This window comes from Piliocolobus tephrosceles, chromosome 3, assembly GCF_002776525.5.
Source record: "Piliocolobus tephrosceles isolate RC106 chromosome 3, ASM277652v3, whole genome shotgun sequence".
NCBI lineage: Eukaryota > Metazoa > Chordata > Mammalia > Primates > Cercopithecidae > Piliocolobus > Piliocolobus tephrosceles.
In genome coordinates this window covers 113,910,498-113,934,291 of record NC_045436.1, presented here as the reverse complement: position 1 = coordinate 113,934,291, position 23,794 = coordinate 113,910,498, and the positions used below count along the sequence as shown (strand labels likewise).

Here is a 23,794-nt window from a genome sequence, read left to right as displayed (position 1 = left end):
TGAAAAATTAGTGATGTATATTGTAATTCCTCGAGCAATCACTAAAAAAATATAAAAAGATATTGCTGAAAAAATACTAAAACTATTCAAAAACAAAAGAAAACTGGAAAGGAAAAACAGGAGCAAACAGAAAACAAATAATAAAAAGATAGGACTAAATCCAAAAACATCAATTATCACATTAAATGTTAATGGTCTAAACATTCTGTGGTCAGCAGGATTGTAAAGCTATGCCCTTAAGATTCCTATCCCTAGCTAGTTAATCAAACTAATTTCAGTACTGATATGAAGGGACTTTGTACATGGAATAAATATTACTAATTAGCTGTTGTTACTAATTAGCTGTTAAATGCTACTAATTAGGATAGATTATCTTCGTGGGCCCAGTGTAATCATGTGAGCTCTTAGCATCAGAGTGAGTCAGAGATGAGGCAGAAGGAGTGGTCAGAGAGATTCAAGTGTAAGAGAGATTTGACCTCTGTTGCTGGTTTTGAAGGCAGAGGAAGTGGGCCATAAGCCAAGGAATGCGGGTGGCATCTAGAAGCTGAGAACAACCCCCAGCTGTTAGCCAACAAGGAAATAAGGACTTCTGCCCTACAACCATATGGAACTAAATTAGCCCAACAACCTAAGTGAGCCTGGAAATGGTTTCTCCCCTAATGCCTCCAGAAAATAATGCAGCCCTGCAGACACCTTGATTTCCACCTGTGAGACTCATGCAGAGAAGCAGCTGTGCCCAAGCTTCTGACTCAGAAACTGAGATAATAAATGGATATTAATTTAGTGTGTTAAGTAGTCCCCCCCATCCATGAGGGATATGTTCCAAGGCCCCCAGCAGATGCCTGAAATCTCAGATAGTACCGAGCCCTAAATATATAGTATTGTACTTTTTTAATCTGAAAGCCTAGACAGCTACTAAGCAATAAAAGGGTAGGTAGCATATGTATACAGCATGGATACACGGGATAACGGGACGATTCATGTCCCAAACAGAACACAGCCGGACAGCTCGAGATTTCATCAGGCTATTCAAAATGGTGTGCAATTTAAAACTTAAGAGCAGTTTATTTCTGGAACTTTCCACTAACATTTTCAGACCACAGTTGACCATAGGTAACTGAAAACACAGAAAGCAAAACTATAGATAAGGGGAGACTACCATATCTCTAAGGTAGCAGAAATAATAAATGAATACACATTCCAATTAAAAGGCAAAGACTGACACAATGTATACAAAGGAAAGATCCTACTTATATGCTGTCTGTGAAAGAAACACTTTAAATATAAATATAAAAACCAGATAGGGTGAAAGTAAATGAAATCAACAAGATTTACTATGCAAACATACGTATAAGAAGTTTGGAATGGCTATTTTAATATCAGATAAAACAGACTTCAAAGCACAGACCACTACCAGAGATAAAGAGATGCATTTCATAATGAGAAAAGGGACAATGTATCAGAAAGACAAAACAATTATGTGCAAATACCTAATAACAGATTTAAAATACATAAAGCAGCCAGGCGTGGTGTCTCACTCCTGTAATCCCAGCTACTCAGGAGGCTCAGGAGGAGGTCAGGAGTTTGAACAACACAGCAAGCCCAGCCAAAACAACAGAGCAAGACCCCATCTCTCAGAACAAAAAAGAAAAAAATTAGCTGGGTGTGGTGAGCTGTGCCTATAGTTTTAGTTACTCAGGAGGCTGATGGGGGAAGATCACTTGAGCCTAGGAATTCAAGGTTGCAGTGATCTATGATCGTACCACTGCACTCCAGCCTGGGCAACAGAGTGAGACATCATTTCTTTTTTTTTTTTTTTTGAGACGGAGTGTCGTTCTGTCGCCCAGGCTGGAGTGCAGTGACCGGATCTCAGCTCACTGCAAGCTCCGCCTCCCGGGTTTACGCCATTCTCTCGCCTCAGCCTGCCGAGTAGCTGGACTACAGGCGCCTGCCACCTCGCCCGGCTAGTTTTTTGTATTTTTTTAGTAGAGACGGGGTTTCACCGTGTTAGCCAGGATGGTCTCGATCTCCTGACCTAGTGATCCACCGTCTCGGCCTCCAAAAGTGCTGGGATTACAGGCTTGAGCCACCGCGCCCAGCCGAGACATCATTTCTAAAAATAATAATAATAAAATAATAAAATACATGAAGCAAAAATAAATAGATATAGGCCAGGTATGTTGGCTCATGCCTGTAATCCCAGCACTCCGGGAGGCCGAGGCGGGTGGATCACTTGAGTTCAGGAGGTCAAGACCAGCCTGAGCAACAAAGCAAGACTCTGTCTTGAAATAAATAAATTAAATTAAATTAAATTAAATAGATACAAGAGATAAATAGACAATTCTATAACATAATAAAAGATTTTAACAGCACTCTTTCAAGAACTGATAGACCTAAACAAAAAAAAATTAAGAGCATAGATGATCTAAAGAATACTGTACTATTAACCACCTTGATCTAGTTTCACATTTATAGAACAATTAATCCAACAACAAAGAATATACGTTTTTTCAAGGGAACAAAGTCAATCACCAAGATAGACCATAGACCATAAAACATGTCTCATTGAGTCTAAAAAAATCAAAATCACACTGAGTGTATTCTCTGACCACAATGGAATTAAATTACAAATTAATCAGTAAGAAGACATCTAGGGAAACCTTAAATACCTGGCTATTAAACAACATTTCTGAATAATTCATAGGTCAGAGAAGAAATTACAAGGGAAATTAGAAAATGTGTGGACTAACTTTTGTTTGTTTGTTTGTTTTGAGACGGAGTCTAGCTCTGTCCCCCAGGCTGGAGTGCAGTGGCGATCCTGGCTCACTGAAAGCTCCGCCTCCCAAGTTCACATCATTTTCCTGCCTCAGCCTCCTGAGTAGCTAGGACTACAGGAGCCCACCACCATGCCTGGCTAATTCTTTTGTATTTTTAGTAGAGATGGGGGTTTCACCATGTTAGCCAGGATGGTCTTGATATCCTGACCTCGTGATTCGCTCGCCTCAGTCTCCCAAAGTGCTGGGATTACAGGCATGAGCCACTGCACCCAGCCTGGACTAACCTTAATATTAAAACATGACAAAGATATCTTTTTTTAAAAAAAGGAAATTATAGTAGCAGTAATAGGAGGTTAGATATATACAAAATAATTAATCAAATAAGTAAATATATTAAATTATACATAGAATAACATACAGCTAATTTTCTCACTCTCAAAGAAGAGGGTAGTAAACTAGACCAAACTCTGTGATGTTGGATTCGAATTAACGGAATCTTTGTAGATTTCAATAAGCATAGAAACGAAAATACAACGTATCAAAAGCTGTGGGTTGAAGGTAAAACAGTGCTTAGAGGAAAATGTGTAGCTTTACACGCTTACATTACAAAAAAAAAAAAAAAAAAAAAAAAAACCTAAGTGAAAAGTGATGGGTTTCCTTAAGAACCTAGAAAAATTGAGCAGAATAAACCCAAAGTAAGTAAAAGGGAAAAACTAAGAGGAGACATCAATAAAAATAGGGAACCAACAGATAACAGAGGAAATTAACAATGCCAAAGGCTTGATTTTGTTGAAAAACACAACAAAATTGACAAACTCCTAACTATACTGATCAAGAAAAAGAAAGTGAACATAATAAAGTAAAAATAAATAAGGAATAATCATCACAGTCCTTACAGATATTAAAAGGACAATAAGAGGTTAGGTGCAATGGCTCACACCTGTAATCCCAGCACTTTGGGAGGCTGAGGTGGATGTATCACTGGAAGTTAGAAGTTTGAGACCAGCCTGGCCAACATGGTGAAATCCCGTTTCTACTAACAATACAAAAATTAGCTGAGTGTAGTGGCTCACGCCTGTAATCCCAGTTAACTCGGGAGGCTGAGGCAGGAGAATCGCTTAATCCTAGGAGGCAGAGGTTGCAGTGACTTGAGATTGTGCCACTGTACTCCAGCCTGGGTGACACAGCAAGATTCCATCTCAAAAACAAAAACAAAAACAAAAGGACAATAAGAGAATACTATGAACAATGTCATGCCAACAAATTTTAAAAATTGTATGACACGAACAAAAGGATTAAAAAATACAACCTACCAAAGGAGACACAAGAAGAAACAGAAAATTTGAATAGCACTGTATCTTTTAAAGAAATTGAAATCAGGCTGGGCACGGTGGCTCACACCTGTAATCCCAGCACCTTTGGAGGTCAAGGCGGGCAGATTCCTTGAGGTCGGGAGTTCGAGACCAGCCTGACCAACATGCAGAAACCCCTTCTCTACTAAAAACACAAAATAAGCCGGGCGTGGTGGCACTTGCCTGTAATCCCAGCTACTCGGGAGGCTGAGGCAGGAGAATTGCTTGAACCCAGGAGGCGGAGGTTGCCGTGAGCCAAGATTGCACCATTGCACTCCAGCCTAGGCAACAAGAGCCAGACTCCATCTCAAAAAAAAAAAAAAATTATCCAAAACTTTCCCCAAAATAAAGTTTTTGGGACAGATGGATTCACCAGAGAATTCTATTAATCGTTCAAGGAACAAATAACACCAACTTATTAAGGAAATAATAAGGAAATAAAGAGAGACCACTGCTCAACTTGTTTTATGCAGCTAACAAAATCTCAATGTTAAAACATGACAAATATACCTTTTCCAACAAAGGGAAATCATAGTAGCAGTAATAGGATGTTACATATATATAAAATAATCAAATAAGTACATATATTAAATTATATATGGAATAACATACAGCTAAATTTCTCACTGTTAAAGAAGAGAATAGTAAACTAGACCAAACTCTAGGTGTTGGATTACAATTAGGGGTATCTTTGTAGATTTCAGTAACCATAGGTAGAAATAGAAATAAACTCAAGGTAAATGTGTATGTATGTACATATGTCTATGTACCTAGCTCTGTCCACTAAGAGGGCCTTGGAACAATGACTCCCCCCAAATCAATGAACACACCTAGAGCCCAGATCTTCATTTCTAAATATAATTTTCTACTAAAGGAAACTAGGGATCCTTAGAGAAATGGCTGATTCCAGGTTGGTACAAATCAATCTGCATTATCTGTTGCAACAGATAGCAAGGAATTCCTCAAAGAATAATGAGGACATATCAAAAGGAGACAGAAGCTACCTTGAAGGGGGTCCCACTAGAAAAACTGGACTAGTTTGAACATCAAAATAAATAATGACTCAACAATGTGAAAACAACCAACCATTAAAAATGGGCAAAAGATTTGAGCAGATATTTCATCAAAGAAGATACACAGTTCTTTCACGTACAAATAAGCACATGAAAAGATTCTCAACATCTTTGTCAAATACAGATTAAAACCACAATGAGATGCCACTTCACACCTATTAGAATGGCTAAAATTAAACTGACAATACCAAGTATTAGTGAGGATAAGGCACAACTGAAATTATTATGCATTGCTGGTTGAAATACAAAATGGTGTAGTCATTTTGGAAAAATTTGAGTTTCTTATAAAGTTAAACATATACTTACCAAATGATCCAGCAAATCCATTTTCAGGTATTTACCAACTAAATGTGAAACTATATATTCACACACAAAAAACACATTTACAAATGTTTATAACACTTTACATTTAATTGTCAAAAACTGCAAACAACTCAATTGTCACTCAGCTGGAAAATGGATAAATAGATAAATAGACTCCACCTCTAAAAAATAATTGTATTAGCTGGGAGTGGTGGCCTGCACCTGTAGTCCCAGCTCCTTGGGAGACCGAGGTGGAAAGATGGCTTAAGCCCAAGAGTTCAAGGCTGCCGTGAGCTATGAGCATGCCACTACACTACAGCCTGGGCAACATAGCAAGACCACGTGTCCAAAGAAAAAAAAAGAGGCCAGGTACAGTGGCTCATAGCCAGGTCTGTTAGTGCACGCCTGTAGTCCCAGCTACTCAGGAAGCTGAGATGGGAAGATCACTTAGACTCAGGGGATCAAGGCTGCAGTAAGCCATGATGGTGCCACTGCACTCCAGCCTGGATGACACAGCAAAATTCTGTCTCAAAAAAGAAGAAGTAAAGAAGTATATAAGAAATGTATTGTTACTCTATGGTTCCTAAATGTGGAATCTGTGACAGTGATTAATCTTCATGTGACAGGAATTTGTTCAGTTTTAATTAAATGGTGCTATAGAAATTGTTGGCAGGAGATAAGGCAAAGCAATCATGGCAATAAATCCTTTCCTCAGCATCTCTAGACAATTTGTTATCCTCAGTGACACTACTCCTTTGTAGAGCTCTACAGAACTATTAAAGAGTGAACAGTGAGGCCGGGGGCAATGCCTCACACCTATAATCCCAGCACTTTGGGAGGCTGAGGCAGGCGGATCACTTTAGGTCAGGAGTTCAAGACCAGCCTGGCCAACATGGTGAAACCCTGCCTCTACTAAAAATGCAAACATTAGCCAGGTGTGGTGGCGCACACCTGTAATCCCAGCTGCTCAGGAGGCTGAGGCACAAGAATCACTTGAACCTGAGAGGCAAAGGTTGCAGTGAGCTGAGATTGCACCACTGCACTCCAGCCTGGGTGACAAAGTGAGACTCTGTCTCAAAAAATAAAAATAAAAAAAGAGTTAACAGTGGAAAAAGCATCACCATGGATAAGGAACAACATACAGGAACTCTCTATGAAATGGAAATGTGTTAATAGTGAGGATGGAGAAATAATTCTAAAACAAAAGTTGTCTAGCTTCAAGCAAAGGTGAAAAATCTGTCTGAAGCAGTAAAAGGAAAGTACAATGTCCACAGCCAAAGTTTGTAGCTAGTTATGGTTGGCTCAGGAGATTTAAGTTTGCCAAATTTTTCAGTGTAAAAATGACTGATATGGCTGTTGATATAAAAGTAATAGAAACACATATATTCTGAAAAGTTAAGAGCAATGATAGAAAAAAATGACTATATGGAATAGCAAATCTTTAACATGGATAAAATGGATTGTGTTGGGGAAAATATGTCAAACAGATCATCTATTTTGAAAGAATAAAAACAATTCCAGAGTTTCTCTCTTTGAAAGGTAGGGTGTTTATAACTTTGTAGTTAATGTAGTGAAATACTATGAACTATAAAATAAATAAATAAACCCAGTAGTTAACAAAAACTGTAGCTAGGCTGCATACCCAGGCACACACATTTTTAATCTATAAAAAATGGATTACTGGCCAGTAGCCATAGCTCATGTCTGTAATTCTAACACTTTGGGAGGCTAAAGCAGAAGGATCACTTGAGGCCAGGAGTTTTGAGACCAGCCCAGGCAACATAGCAAAGCCTCATCTCTACAAAAAAATTTAAAAATTAGTTGGATATGGTGGTGCACGCCTGTAATCTCAGCTATTTGGGAGGCTGAGGTAGTTGGATTCCTTAAGCTCAAGAGTTTGAGACTGCAGTGAGCTAGGATGACGTTACTGCACTCCAGCCTGGGCACCAGAACACGACTATGTCTCTAAAAAAAAAAAAAGTATTATGGCAAGTTAGAAAACATTTATGTAAATATATATGTAATAAAGGTACTAAGTGCGATGAATCAAACAAACTTTAGCAAGCGAAATGTTATAGATCCCACCAATAAACCTGCACAATTCTTAAGAGCAAACTCTCCCTAAAATACTTTACTAGTAAGTATGAGAGAGACCCGAGTTCTGTCCATCCTATAAAGAGTATTTCTGTACCTGATGTAATGTAATACTGGGGGTGTGCAGGTCAATAGCGGCCAGAGAAGGAATTCGAGATTTTGAAAGAATTTTGCTCTCTTTCTTTGTTAGCCTGGAATTTCGAGCTAGATAAAAATGACCATAAACACAGTGAAATAATTAGACATTTTGTTAGTTTTTTGCTTTTGACATTCTCTACTTGTTACTCAGTATGTACTTACTATAATAGGTATTTACATACTTAAATATGTAAAGTTACTATGAATTTTTATTTTTAAATTCTGTTTATTTAACATACATTTTAAATAATCTAAACAGACTATACAAAGTAAAGGCACTATTAACATACCTGTGCCTTCCAATGCTCTTAGTTCAGGGAGATGATTATAGTTTAGTTCAGGCAAATGGACATCTGTCCTGGAGTACTCCCTTCTTTTCTTACTTGTCCGAAAGAGGCTTTTTTCACTAGAGACCTAATATCATCAACATAGTCAACAAAAAAGAATTATTTTCAAGGTTAGCTAGGCTTTCCTTCTTTTGTAACTCCTATGTTCATATCCTAAAATTTGTGAAATTGAACGCCTATAATAAAAAATTTGAAGGACATTAATAATAGAAAAAAATTTCATCCAATTATTTCAAATGTCTTCCTCATTAAATTCACTAAAATTGCTAACAAGTAGATAACTTGATTGCTATGAGTTTCTCCTTCTCCCTTTGCCAATTATCAGTGTGTAAGTCCCAGTAAGTAGTAAAAGGTTAAAAGATGGGCATTGATGCCCTGGTTCTTCAGGCCAGCATGGTGGGGCCTTACAACACTTCCTAGGCTTTTCAGCAAATAGTTGCTGTTGTCTTCATAAATTTTGAACAGTTTATCTTCACATGTATATCACATCTCCCCCTAGCTTATTTTTCACTTTCCCAATATAATTTTGTTATTCATTTTTCTATATTTGTTCTTGTCTTGCTCCTCAGAGTTAGAATATAATACTATTCTCCTAGGAATACAATTTATTAAGTAAAGAATTATAACTTCAATTATTTTCCTAATCTTTCTTAGTACTATTATTTCACAGTTGATAAAGTCAGAAAAAATAGTGAGGAACAGCAGCAGCACTTCAATTCTGCATCCTTATAAATTTGACACTTTTCCAATATTTTTCATTCGAGAATCACAGAAACCCTGTATTCATATGTATGTATAATGAACTACATACACACAAGCATATGTATAATGACATTAAGTTATTGAGGTTTCTTGATGCCTCAAACTTAATATTCTGTGAGTTATGCCATTCTGGCTGCCAGAAATTCTTCACGAGTCCTGCAGTGAGCTTTTGAGTTTCTTTCTTTTGGATGTTTCTGCTTACTCTTTTCATAGAACAAGCACTAAGGCTATTGGTTCAAGTTGGCTTTAAAATAAAATAGTTCAAGAAAACTATATGCAAGTATAAAAAATAAAATTTGAAAATGAATTTAAACTACCAGATTAACACATTCAAAGAGTGAAAATAAAACACATAATTTATTCACACATCAGAATGGGGGCATAAAACATGGGAGAGAGGTACTGATCTTTAACATACAAGTTGAAGAAAGTCTAGGCTTAGCTCTGCTTGCATTAATTTTCATTAAGGAAAGACTCCACTGGGTCTTCACCCTCCTAATCTTCACCTCCTTTCTTGATTACCTCTTCCAAAGAAGAATAAATCAGATCTAAAATTATCAGCCAGCATTGATTATGCAATACCTGAAAGCAGGTTGATATCAGTTCTGGCAAAATGGTATTGAACCAGCTGTTTTGAAAAGCCTTCCTGAATAAAATAATCTTCCAAAGCAAATCAGGATTTTAAAACACAAATATCCACAACGAAACCAAAAAAGAAAGTATTATAAGCACAGAAATTATAAACTAAGAATAATTAAAAGAAAAACAAATACAATGTCCAAATCATGAGAGAGATGAAAAGGCTGTATTTTTCAGCTCTGAAGATAGTGAGAGAAGTAGAGAAGGGAAATTTGTCACACACACACACACACACACACACACACACACACACACTCCTTTGGGAATACATCCATACCTCCCTTTGTTGTGAAAAGCATTCATTCATTCAGTGTGGAGTCTTTCCTTAATGAAAATTAATGCAAGCAGAGAAAAGCCTAGATTTTCTTCAGCTTGTAGGTTGTAAGTCAATACCTCTCTCCCATGTTTTATGCCCCCATTCTAAGATGTGAATAAATATATTATTATAAATACTTATTATGTGTTTTATTTTCAGTCTTTGAATATGTTAACCTGGTAGTTTGAACTCATTTTTAAATTTTAGGCCAGGCGTGGTGGCTCACACCTGTAATCCCAGTACTTTGGGAGGCCAAGGTGGGCAGATCACCGGAGGTCAGGAGTTTGAGACCAGCCTGGCCAACATGGAGAAACCTCGCCTCTACTAAAAATACAAAAATTAGCTGGGTGTGGTGGCGGGTGCCTGTAATCCCAGTTACTCGGGAGGCTGAGGCAGGAGACTCGCTCAAATCAGGGAGGCGGAGGTTGCAGTGAGCCGAGATCATGCCACTGCACTCCAGCCTGGGCAACACAGTGAGATTCTGTCTCGAAAAAACATACATATATATATGTTGGAAGCTTACATTCTAGTCGGGGGAGACAGACAATATATAAATAAGAGTACATAGACGATGTCAGGTAAATGCAATGGAAAAAAATAAGCAAGGATAAGGCGATAGAGGGGCAGAGCAAGATGGCCGAATAGGAACAGCTTCAGTCTCCATCTCCCAGCGCGAGCGACACAGAAGACCGGCGATTTCTGCATTTTCAACTGAGGTACTGGGGTCATCTCACTCGGGAGTGCCGGACAATTGGTGCTGGTCAGCTGCTGCAGCCCGACCAGCGAGAGCTGAAGCAGGGCGAGGCATCGCCTCACCTGGGAAGCGCGAGGGGGAAGGGAGTCCCTTTTCCTAGCCAGGGGAACTGAGACACACAACACCTGGAAAATCGGGTAACTCCCACCCCAATACTGCGCTGTAACACCGGCACACCGGAGATTGTATCCCACACCTGGCCGGGAGGGTCCCACGCCCACGGAGCCTCTCTCCTTGCTAACACAGCAGTCTGCGGCAATCTAACCGCAAGGCAGCAGCGAGGCTGGGGGAGGGGCGCCCGCCATCGCTGAGGCTTAAGTAGGTAACTAAAGCCGCTGGGAAGCTGGAACTGGGTGGAGCTCACAGCAGCTCAAGGAAACCTGCCTGTCTCTGTAGACTGCGCCTCTGGGGACAGGGCTCAGCTAAAGGAGTAGAAGCCTGTGAAACGCGAACGACTCTGTCTGACAGCTTTGAAGAGAGCAGTGGATCTCCCAACACGGAGGTTGAGATCTGAGAAGGGGCAGTCTGCCTGCTCAAGTGGGTCACTGACCCCTGAGTAGCCTAACTGGGAGACATCCCCCACTAGGGGCAGTCTGACACCCCACACCTCACAGGGTGGAGTACACCCCTGAGAGGAAGCTTCCAAAGCAAGAATCAGACAGGTGCACTCGCTGTTCAGCAATATTCTATCTTCTGCAACCTCTGCTGCTGATACCCAGGCAAACAGGGTCTGGAGTGGACCTCAAGCAATCTCCAACAGACCTATAGCTGAGGGTCCTGACAGTCAGAAGGAAACCTATCAAACAGGAAGGACACCTATACCAAAACCCCATCAGTACGTCACCATCATCAAAGACCAGTGACAGATAAAACCACAAAGATGGGGAAAAAGCAGGGCAGAAAAGCTGGAAATTCAAAAAATAAGAGCGCATCTCCTCCTGCAAAGGAGCACAGCCCATCGCCAGCAACGGATCAAAGCTGGTCAGAGAATGATTTTGATGAGATGAGAGAAGAAGGCTTCAGTCCATCAAACCTCTCAGAGCTAAAGGAGGAATTACGTACCCAGCGCAAAGAAACTAAAAATCTTGAAAAAAAAGTGGAAGAATTGACAGCTAGACTAATTAATGCAGAGAAGGTCATAAACGAAATGACAGAGGTGAAAACCATGACACGAGAAATACGTGACAAATGCACAAGCTTCAGTAACCGACTCGATCAACTGGAAGAAAGAGTATCAGCGATTGAGGATCAAATGAATGAAATGAAGCGAGAAGAGAAACCAAAAGAAAAAAGAAGAAAAAGAAATGAACAAAGCCTGCAAGAAGTATGGGATTATGTCAAAAGACCAAATCTACGTCTGATTGGGGTGCCTGAAAGTGAGGGGGAAAATGGAACCAAATTGGAAAACACTCTACAGGATATCATCCAGGAGAACTTCCCCAACCTAGCAGGCCAGGCCAACATTCAAATTCAGGAAATACAGAGAACGCCACAAAGATACTCCTCCAGAAGAGCAACTCCAAGACACATAATTGCCAGATTCACCAAAGTTGAAATGAAGGAAAAAATCTTAAGGGCAGCCAGAGAGAAAGGTCGGGTTACCCACAAAGGGAAGCCCATCAGACTGACAGCAGATCTCTCGGCAGAAACTCTACAAGCCAGAAGAGAGTGGGGGCCAATATTCAACGTTCTTAAAGAAAAGAATTTTAAACCCAGAATTTCATATCCAGCCAAACTAAGTTTCATAAGTGAAGGAGAAATAAAATTCTTTACAGATAAGCAAATGCTTAGAGATTTTGTCACCACCAGGCCTGCCTTACAAGAGACCCTGAAGGAAGCCCTAAACATGGAAAGGAACAACTGGTACCAGCCACTGCAAAAACATGCCAAAATGTAAAGACCATCGAGCCTAGGAAGAAACTGCATCAACTAATGAGCAAAATAACCAGTTAATATCATAATGGCAGGATCAAGATCACACATAACAATATTAACCTTAAATGTAAATGGACTAAATGCTCCAATTAAAAGACACAGACTGGCAAACTGGATAAAGAGTCAAGACCCATCAATCTGCTGTCTTCAGGAGACCCATCTCACATGCAGAGACATACATAGGCTCAAAATAAAAGGATGGAGGAAGATCTACCAAGCAAATGGAGAACAAAAAAAAGCAGGGGTTGCAATCCTAGTCTCTGATAAAACAGACTTTAAACCATCAAAGATCAAAAGAGACAAAGAAGGCCATTACATAATGGTAAAGGGATCAATCCAACAGGAAGAGCTAACTATCCTAAATATATATGCACCTAATACAGGAGCACCCAGATTCATAAAGCAAGTCCTTAGAGACTTACAAAGAGACTTAGACTCCCATACAATAATAATGGGAGACTTCAACACTCCACTGTCAACATTAGACAGATCAACGAGACAGAAAGTTAACAAGGATATCCAGGAATTGAACTCATCTCTGCACCAAGCGGACCTAATAGACATCTATAGAACTCTCCACCCCAAGTCAACAGAATATACATTCTTCTCAGCACCACATCACACTTATTCCAAAATTGACCACATAATTGGAAGTAAAGCACTCCTCAGCAAATGTAAAAGAACAGAAATTATAACAAACTGTCTTTCTGACCACAGTGCAATCAAACTAGAACTCAGGACTAAGAAATTCAATCAAAACCGCTCAACTACATGGAAACTGAACAACCTGCTCCTGAATGACTACTGGGTACATAACGAAATGAAAGCAGAAATAAAGATGTTCTTTGAATCCAATGAGAACAAAGATACAACATACCAGAATCTCTGGGACACATTTAAAGCAGTATGTAGAGGGAAATTTATAGCACTAAGTGCCCACAAGAGAAAGCAGGAAAGATCTAAAATTGACACTCTAACATCACAATTAAAAGAACTAGAGAGGCAAGAGCAAACACATTCAAAAGCTAGCAGAAAGCAAGAAATAACTAAGATCAAAGCAGAACTGAAGGAGATAGAGACACAAAAAACCCTCCAAAAAATCAATGAATCCAGGAGTTGGTTTTTTGAAAAGATCAACAAAATTGACAGACCGCTAGCAAGATTAATAAAGAAGAAAAGAGAGAGGAATCAAATAGACGCAATAAAAAATGATAAAGGGGATATCACCACCGACCCCACAGAAATACAAACTACCATCAGAGAATACTATAAACACCTCTACGCAAATCAACTAGAAAATCTAGAAGAAATGGATAATTTCCTGGACACGTACACTCTTCCAAGACTAAACCAGGAAGAAGTTGAATCCCTGAATAGACCAATAGCAGCCTCTGAAATTGAGGCAACAATTAATAGCCTGCCCACCAAAAAAAGCCCAGGACCAGATGGATTCACAGCTGAATTCTACCAGAGGTACAAGGAGGAGCTGGTACCATTCCTTCTGAAACTATTCCAATCAATAGAAAAAGAGGGAATCCTCCCTAACTCATTTTATGAGGCCAGCATCATCCTGATACCAAAGCCTGGCAGAGACACAACAAAAAAAGAGAATTTTAGACCAATCTCCCTGATGAACATCGATGCAAAAATCCTCAATAAAATACTGGCAAACCGGATTCAGCAGCACATCAAAAAGCTTATCCACCATGATCAAGTGGGCTTCATCCCTGGGATGCAAGGCTGGTTCAACATTCGCAAATCAATCAACGTAATCCAGCATATCAACAGAACCAAAGACAAGAACCACATGATTATCTCAATAGATGCAGAAAAGGCTTTTGACAAAATTCAACAGCCCTTCATGCTAAAAACGCTCAACAAATTCGGTATTGATGGAACGTACCTCAAAATAATAAGAGCTATTTATGACAAACCCACAGCTAATATCATACTGAATGGGCAAAAACTGGAAAAGTTCCCTTTGAAAACTGGCACAAGACAGGGATGCCCTCTCTCACCACTCCTATTCAACATAGTGTTGGAAGTTCTGGCTAGGGCAATCAGGCAAGAGAAAGAAATCAAGGGTATTCAGTTAGGAAAAGAGGAAGTCAAATTGTCCCTGTTTGCAGATGACATGATTGTGTATTTAGAAAACCCCATTGTCTCAGCCCAAAATCTTCTTAAGCTGATAAGCAACTTCAGCAAAGTCTCAGGATACAAAATTAATGTGCAAAAATCACAAGCATTCTTATACACCAGTAACAGACAAGCAGAGAGCCAAATCAGGAATGAACTTCACAATTGCTTCAAAGAGAATAAAATACCTAGGAATCCAACTTACAAGGGATGTAAAGGACCTCTTCAAGGAGAACTACAAACCACTGCTCAGTGAAATCAAAGAGGACACAAACAAATGGAAGAACATACCATGCTCATGGATAGGCAGAATCAATATTGTGAAAATGGCCATACTGCCCAAGGTAATTTATAGATTCAATGCCATCCACATCAAGCTACCAATGAGTTTCTTCACCGAATTGGAAAAAACTGCTTTAAAGTTCATATGGAACCAAAAAAGAGCCCGTATTGCCAAGACAATCCTAAGTCAAAAGGACAAAGCTGGAGGCGTCACGCTACCTGACTTCAAACTATACTACAAGGCTACAGTAACCAAAACAGCATGGTACTGGTACCAAAACAGAGATATAGACCAATGGAACAGAACGGAGCCTTCAGAAATAATGCCACACATCTACAACCATCTGATATTTGACAAACCTGAGAAAAACAAGAAATGGGGAAAGGATTCCCTATTTAATAAATGGTGCTGGGAAAATTGGCTAGCCATAAGTAGAAAGCTGAAACTGGATCCTTTCCTTACTCCTTATACGAAGATTAATTCAAGATGGATTAGAGACTTAAAAGTTAGACCTAATACCATAAAAACCCTAGAAGAAAATCTAGGTAGTACCATTCAGGACATAGGCATGGGCAAGGACTTCATGTCTAAAACACCAAAAGCAACGGCAGCAAAAGCCAAAATTGACAAATGGGATCTCATTAAACTAAAGAGCTTCTGCACAGCAAAAGAAACTACCATCAGAGTGAACAGGCAACCTACAGAATGGGAGAAAATTTTTGCAATCTACTCATCTGACAAAGGGCTCATTTCCAGAATCTACAAAGAACTCAAGCAAATATACAAGAAAAAAACAAACAACCCCATCCAAAAGTGGGGAAAGGATATGAACAGACATTTCTCAAAAGAAGACATTCATACAGCCAACAGACACATGAAAAAATGCTCATCATCACTGGCCATCAGAGAAATGCAAATCAAAACCACAATGAGATACCATCTCACACCAGTTAGAATGGCAATCATTAAAAAATCAGGAAACAATAGGTGTTGGAGAGGATGTGGAGAAATAGGAACACTTTTACACTGTTGGTGGGATTGTAAACTAGTTCAACCATTATGGAAAACAGTATGGCGATTCCTCAAGGATCTAGAACTAGATGTACCATATGACCCAGCCATCCCACTACTGGGTATATACCCAAAGGATTATAAATTATGCTACTACAAAGACACATGCACACGTATGTTTATTGCGGCACTATTCACAATAGCAAAGACTTGGAATCAACCCAAATGTCCATCAGTGACAGACTGGATTAAGAAAATGTGGCACATATACACCATGGAATACTATGCAGCCATAAAAAAGGATGAGTTCGCGTCCTTTGTAGAGACATGGATGCAGCTGGAAACCATCATTCTTAGCAAATTATCACAAGAAGAGAAAACCAAACACCGCATGTTCTCACTCATAGGTGGGAACTGAACAATGAGCTCACTTGGACTCGGGAAGGGGAACATCACACACTGGGGCCCATCATGGGGAGGGGGGAGGGGGGAGGGATTGCATTGGGGAGTTATACCTGATATAAATGATGAATTGATGGGTGCTGACGAGTTGATGGGTGCAGCACACCAACATGGCACATGTATACATATGTAACCTGCACGTTATGCACATGTACCCTAGAACTTAAAGTATAATAAAAAAAAAAAAAAAAAAAGAGAAAAAAGGATAAGGCATCGAACATAAAGGGAGGCATAATGAGTTACAAGACTTCACAATAAGGTTTCATGTGAACTAAGGAAGAGAAAAAGTAAATCCATTGGATTATCTGGGGGAAGAACGTTCTAAAGCAAAAGAAATAGCAAGTGCAAAAGCCCAAAGGTGGGAGTATGTCTGACCATGTTCCAGGAATAACAAGGAAATCAGCGTGGTAGAACAGATTGATGGAGAAAGAGTAGGTGGGGATGGGATAGAGGGCTGGGTGGAGTCAATCATGCAGGCACTTATAGACCCCGTAAGGACTTTGGCCTTTCCTTAGAGATAAGAAGCTAATGGAGTATGTTGAGCAGAAGAATGATGAGGGTTTCACCTAACTTTAAAAGAGAAACATTCTGGATACCATGCCGAGAATAATAATGCTCCTTCCTGTGCTATCTCAAAATACAATATGATACTATGCTTTAATTTGCTGATCCTCTAGATCATGAAGTCCTTGAAAAGTAGATTTATTTATTTCCAGGGTCTCACACATAATAAATGATTGATAAATATTTATTATATAAATAAATAGAATTGTTTCTTTCTTTTTCTTTTTCTTTTTTTTTTTCTTTTTTTTTTTTGTGAGACAGGGTCTTGGTCTGTCACCCAGGCTGAGGTGCTGGGGCACAATTACAGCCACAGCTTACCACTGTATCCTCAACTTTCCAGGTCCACCCATCTTAGCCTCCCAAGTAGCTAGGACTACAGTCATGTGCCACCATACCCAGCTAATTTTTTTAAAAAACTTTTGTAGAGACAGGATCTTGCCATGTTGCTCAAGTTTGTCTCAAACTCCTGGGCTCAAACTATCCTCCTGCCTCAGCCTCCCAAAGTGCTGGGATTGTAGATGTGTGCTACCATCTCCGGCCAATAGAATACAGCCACCAAAAATCTGGTGTGAGTGAGATAAGACAATTTATATTCTCATCTACTCTAAAAAAGAACTGATCAGCAATCACCAAGGTGAGAAAATTTACTATGTTACTAAAGAAAAAATAAAACAAGCCAGGCACAGATGGGTCATGCCTGCAATACCAGCACTTTGGGAGGCCAAGGCAAGGTGGATCACAAGGTCAGGAGTTCGAGACCAGCCTGGCCAAGATGGTGAAACCCTGTCTCTACTAAAAATACAAAAATTAGCTGGATGTGGTGGCAGGCACCTGTAATCCCAGCTACTCAAGAGGCTGAGGCAGGAGAATTGCTTAAACCAAGGAGGTGGAGGTTACACTGAGCCAAGATCACGCCACTGTACCGTAGCCTGAGCGCAGAGCAAGTCTCCGTGGAAAAAAAAAAAAAAAAGAAAGAGAGGAAGGAAGGAAGGGAGGGAGGGAAGGAGGCAGGGAGGGAAGGAGGGAGAGAGGGAGGGAGGAAGGAAGGAAGGAAGGAAGGAAGGAAGGAAGGAAGGAAGGAAGGAAGGAAGGAAGGAAGGGAGTTTTCAGACTTATAAAACTTATTTAAACTTTCAGAATTTCACGTTTATGGCTATGATGGGTTGGGATAATATATGCACAATTAAGGTTTCACTTTATGTGTATCCAAATAAAATTCTCAGTTCTTCACTATCATATTTAATTTTAATAAAAGTCTAGAGCTGACTGGTGTTTGCTCTTCTACTACTGAGAACTGCTTACTTACTAATGTGGTCACATTAATGTTATAAATGCCTGATGGGGAATGTCTGTTCGGTTTAACAAATGGAATAGAACACTTCTTAGTTTTCTCATCCACTCTGTAACAAAAAAAAAAAAAATGTTTTTAGGTTAGAACCAGCAATAATTATTTTTTCAAGCACAAAACCAAATGACACGGCACCAACTAGCAAGCAGTTTAACCAGAATGTAATGTCTATTCTCAAATATACAATGCCCATAAATCTGGTGAAACATTCTATTCTTTAACACTACCCTCATGCCTCCCACCAGCCCCCAAGTCCTACCAAATACATTACCCTCCTTTCAGCAAAATTCCCAAATAGAGCTTCCTTATACTACTATAGGCTCACAGTCACACCATGCAGCAGCAACCACCCCAAAATTCTCTTTTACTATGACAACCTGCTTTCACATTATTAGAGTATATAGCTGTAGATTCTCTTCACCTTAAGGAATAAAACCCTGCTTTCTCAGGACTTGGGTGAATTGTTTTGATCGAATGCTAATAATTTTCATCACACAGCCAAAAAGTCTTTTGAAACAACTACCTGACAAGAATGAATAGCATCCAGAATTCTGAGAATAAAAACAATGTGGATGAATTGACAAACCCTTGCAATTTGCAAATAAATCCTTAAACAATTTTTTGGTCTTATTTTGCTAATTCATACCTGTAACTCTGAATTGGTAGAGTCGCAGTCGCCATTCCAGAATTAATACCGGGAGCAACTGCAGAAAGATTGTGCGTAAGCGGGGGAATTGCCATGCCTGGATTCCTTGTGTGGTCCACACTGACATTGCTGCAGTCTTTGAGGCTTGTTGAAGGCACTATTTTGATGTGGCTTGTCCTACTGTCATGGAGACAGCTGGCATTTGAAGCTCTATTGCCTTTTTCAGCTTTTTCTCCATCAATTTTTGAGCCTTTTATTTTAAATAGTTTACAATCCTTAATTTTGGGATCAGCATTGGTATCCTGATCATTAATAAAAATATTAATAAGGTTAATGATCTGAAGAGAACAAAAATTCACCTCTTCTTATAAAGTACTTGTCAACTAGAGCAGAATATCATAAGTATCACCTTTTTCAACCTGTTTTCTTCATTCTACCTAAGGGATTAAAATTAAAACCAGATTCTTATTCAGATAGTTATTGGGAAAATATGAAAAGAATGGAAATGCAATTCACACAGCTCACTCAGAAATACACACACACACATACACACACATCAGTGGAAAATCTCATGGAAGAAGAATCAAGAATGCCACTTTTGTTCTTACATATTCAGAGTCAGGGAACACAAAACTGATAACTCTTTCTTCTTTTGGTATACTTGATATGAGTGGATTGGTGGTAGATTTGAATTACCTTATCAAGAACAGATCCTGGGTAATTTACTAGGAAAAGCGAACCTAAGTTAAGTATCCAAATCTCACTTTTCAAATGCTTTACTTTACATAAATTTCTACAAACAATATTTTTCACTCATATCCTTTAAGAAAGATAAGTGGGGTGAGGGTTGTTTGTTCCATGTGTCTGTGTGTGTATGTGTGCATGAAAACACATGTCTAGATGTTCTTGGATGAATGTGATTTAAGCACTGTTGCACAGTCTGGCACCTAACAGGTACTCAAAACATGAACATGATATGTTAAGTTTTCTAAACAGGTAATATCTATTGAGAAGATATATCTTTACAACTAAACTAAAAGTTAACAATATACTCACTGCTCAGAAGACTTTTTTCAAAATCATCATTTTTCTCAACAAATTTAAAAAATAAGTATATTAAATTTAAAATGTGAAACATGAACATTTACCTGTACCACACATGTTTTTCTTTCTTCACCTAAGGAATCATCTTTTTCTTTTTCCTTCTTTCTGTTTTGGGATTTTTTAGATAAAGAAATATTTCTGGCATCTTTCTGTACTTTTAACTGTAGTTCTTGGGAAAACCTACATAAAAACATAATAAAATTGTAAGACATGGATAAACCTACAAAAAAATTGACTTTCAAGATGTTTATTTTTTTAAAACCGAATGTTAAACTAGTCTATGTTATTAAAAATGAGAAAAATCCTGGCCTAGATCAGCAGTTTGGAAAGGATGGTGTGTAGATCTTTGGGGATCCCTAAGAACCTTCACAAGGTTCACAAGGTCAACGCTAATTATTTTAACATAAAGATGTTTGTCTTTCTTACCACGTTAACACGAAAGCAGTGGTGGATAAAACTGCTGACACCTTACCAAGAATCAAAGCAGCAAAACCAAAATGTACTAGCAGTCATTACTTTCTTGATAGCCACACATTCTCAGTTGCCTCTTTTTTTTTTTAAAGGCAGTCTTGCTTAAGAATGTCTCTGATGAAGCAGCAAAAAGGTATTAACTTAGTTAAAGCCAAACTCTTAAACGCATCCTTCTTTTATCGTCTGTGTGACAAAATGAGAACATACATAAAGCACCTCTGCTACAAACCAAAATACTACGGTTGTCTTAAGAAAAATGCTTGTGTAATTATTTGTGATACAAACTAAACTAGATATTTTTACTTGAAAGGAATACTGACAGAAAAACTATGATTATTAAGACTTTGGTTCTGTGGGAAACATTTTCTTTTAACAAATAAAGTGATCTTGTCACTTCAAGGAAAACTGAACTTACTGTGTCAATGATAAAATTCAAAATTGTATGCAAAAATTACAATTCTGTTAAACTTGTATCCACTACTGTGAGCTTAGCAGCTTCCCAAAACTCACAAACTTTTATGAGATAGAATGTAATTTTTGATGCTGTACAAGAAATATGTCAATATTTTTAAGATCTGCATAACTCAGCAATCTAATATTTTCCAAATCACTAAAGCATGATATTACAAAAGCATGCATGGGTAAAAGATTCATTAAAAAGGAAAGACAGACAAATGGATTTTAATTTAACAAAGGAAGAAAAACTCAATGATATGGTTTCAGATTCCGCAATGCAACCAGCCTTTAAGAAACTACCACTGGGCCAGACACAGTGGCTCACAGCTGTAATCCCAGCACTTTGGGAGGCCCAGGCAGGCGGATCACCTGAGGTCAGGAGTTTTGAGACCAGCCTGACCAACATGGAGAAACCCCATCTCTTCTAAAAATACAAAATTAGCCGGCTGTGGTGGCACATACCAGGATCCCAGCTACTCGGGAGACTGAGGCAAGAGAATCGCTTGAACCCAGGAGGTAGAGGTTGCAGTGAGCCAAGATCGCACCAGTGCACTCCAGCCTGGGCAACAAGAGCGAAACTCCATCTCAAAAAAAAAAAAAAAAAGAAACTACCACTGTCAAGTTTTGCTATGGTATCAGAGTTTTGGTGTAGAATCAAAGAATACCCACCATTATCTACTTACGTGAGTCCAGAGTTTCTTCATATACTTCCACAAAAACAACATATCACAACTAATTGAGTACAGAAGCAAATAGGAAGACCTAGCTATCTTTTATTAAGGTACACGTTACTGCCACTCATCTCACTATTCTGTGTTTTGTCAGCTGCACTGTGTCTCCAACACATCAGCAGTGTCAGCAGTATCAAAGGACTTGGTGTGATATGAGTTTGGCAGCAACAGAAAATGGCACTTTGTAACTACATCAGCATCTAAGATGATGGCTTCACACAGTTGGTAGCAACATAGAAATCAATGACCTAACTGGTAGATGTCACCACAGGGAGACAGAAAGAAGAGCATAAAGTGACTGCTTCATGAAAACCAAGAGCACTAATTTAGTAAATGTAGGAGACCACCCCTAGGAACTGCATTATTGCTAAGGGAATATGGGGGTAGGGTGGTAGATATCTGAGATCCTGCAAAGTAGGTGGGAACAGAAATAAGAGAAGTGCTGTTTGTGACTATTGTGGAAGACTTACTTTAACCCTAGATTGGTATAGCCTGAAAAACACAGGTAAGTACTATACCTCTCAGCAAATCCATCCATTTGAAAGAAATCATGGTGTAGGAGCTCAGAACAGAAGGGTCTTTTGTCAGGGTCAATATGTAAGCATTTCTGAAAAATTAAGAACACCTAGAGTTCATATCAAAGAAAAACTACCTACATTTAAATTTACAAATATGAAAAAAAACTCCTCTTTATAGTCAACGATTTTATTTTATTTTTTTAAGACAGGGTCTCACTCTGTCGCCCAGGCTGGTGTGATCGCTACTCAACCACAGCCATGACCTCTCTAGGCTCAGATGATCCTTCCACCTCAGTCTCCTGAGTAGCTGGAACCACAGGTATGCACCACCACACCCAGCTAATTTTTGTATTTTTTGTAGAGACAGGGTTTTGCCATGTTGCCCAAGCTGGTCTCGAACTCCTGGGCTCAAGCTATCCACCCTCCTCAGCTTCCCAAAATGCTGAGATTACCAGTGCAATCCACCACACTTGCACACCAATGTACTTTACACATCTATAATCAAGGATAAAGAACAAAGCACAAATCTAGACAATGACCATCAATGGTTGCTAGTATCACAAAAAGACCACCAAACATTCAGTGTCTCTATATGGAAATATGCAAACCTCCTATGAAGTAGTGCTGCCAAAAAATCAACCTGATTCTGATCAAGTTCTAGCTCTACTGTGAGTTTATAAGAAATACAGGACACAGGGGAACATGTATACCACATTATGTAGAAAATTCTAAGGACAAATGACTTAGTTTCTTCAACAAATAAATTGCAAGGTTTAAACAAAAAAGAAAGAGATGAAGAGAAGCTTATAAATAAAGTTTTAAAAACATACCGACCAAGGCCGGGCGCAGTGGCTCAATCCTGTAATCCCAGCACTTTGGGAGGCCGAGACGGGCGGATCACGAGGTCAGGAGATCGAGACCATCCTGGCTAACACGGTGAAACCCCGTCTCTGCTAAAAACTACAAAAACCTAGCCGGGCGAGGTGGCAGCGCCTATAGTCCCAGCTACCCGGGAGGCTGAGGCAGGAGAATGGTGTGAACCCGGGAGGCAGAGCTTGCAGTGAGCTGAGATCCGGCTACAGCACTCCAGCCTGGGTGACAGAACGAGACTCCGTCTCAAAAAGAAAAAAAAAAAAATACTGACAAATTGCAATCTATACTCTTCATTTAGATCCTAATTCAAACTATGAAATGAAATTTTGTGAAAATTAATGAAACTTTAACCACCAATTAGATATTTTATGATGGTAAGAAATTAATTGGAATTTTTAAAACTTAAGGCTATTACAGAATGGAAAGGATTTACCCTGCACTTATCACTATGCTAGATGCTTTACAAAGCTTATTTTATTTTATTTTATTGCAAAGTCTTGTTCTGATTCATTAAAGCCCCTAAAATGCCAGTAAAAATAGAAGGGACTCAATAAGTAGCTTTAAATGAACAAGAAAAGTTCTCTGCATAACTGTGCTTCTTTTATAAGTAAAATAACGTGTCTGCGATTTGCTTCAAAATACTCCAAAAAAAGCTGAAAAGTGTAGATAAATTAAACAAGATTATCAAAAGGTTGATAATT

At 39.0% G+C, this 23,794-nt stretch overlaps 1 protein-coding gene across 1 annotated transcript in view; it reads right to left on the bottom strand.

The window, feature by feature from the left end:
- Nucleotides 1-23,794, bottom strand: part of CDKL2 (cyclin dependent kinase like 2) — a 59,628-nt gene that overhangs the window by 6,649 nt on the left and 29,185 nt on the right. Inside the window, exons 8-13 of the mRNA XM_026446918.1 lie at nt 22,221-22,309; nt 20,089-20,224; nt 18,941-19,242; nt 18,253-18,346; nt 8,028-8,151; nt 7,697-7,803 (exon numbers count right to left, since the gene is read on the bottom strand). Of these exons, the coding sequence (XP_026302703.1) occupies nt 7,697-7,803; nt 8,028-8,151; nt 18,253-18,346; nt 18,941-19,242; nt 20,089-20,224; nt 22,221-22,309 (852 nt within the window). The remainder of the gene's footprint in view (nt 1-7,696; nt 7,804-8,027; nt 8,152-18,252; nt 18,347-18,940; nt 19,243-20,088; nt 20,225-22,220; nt 22,310-23,794) is intronic.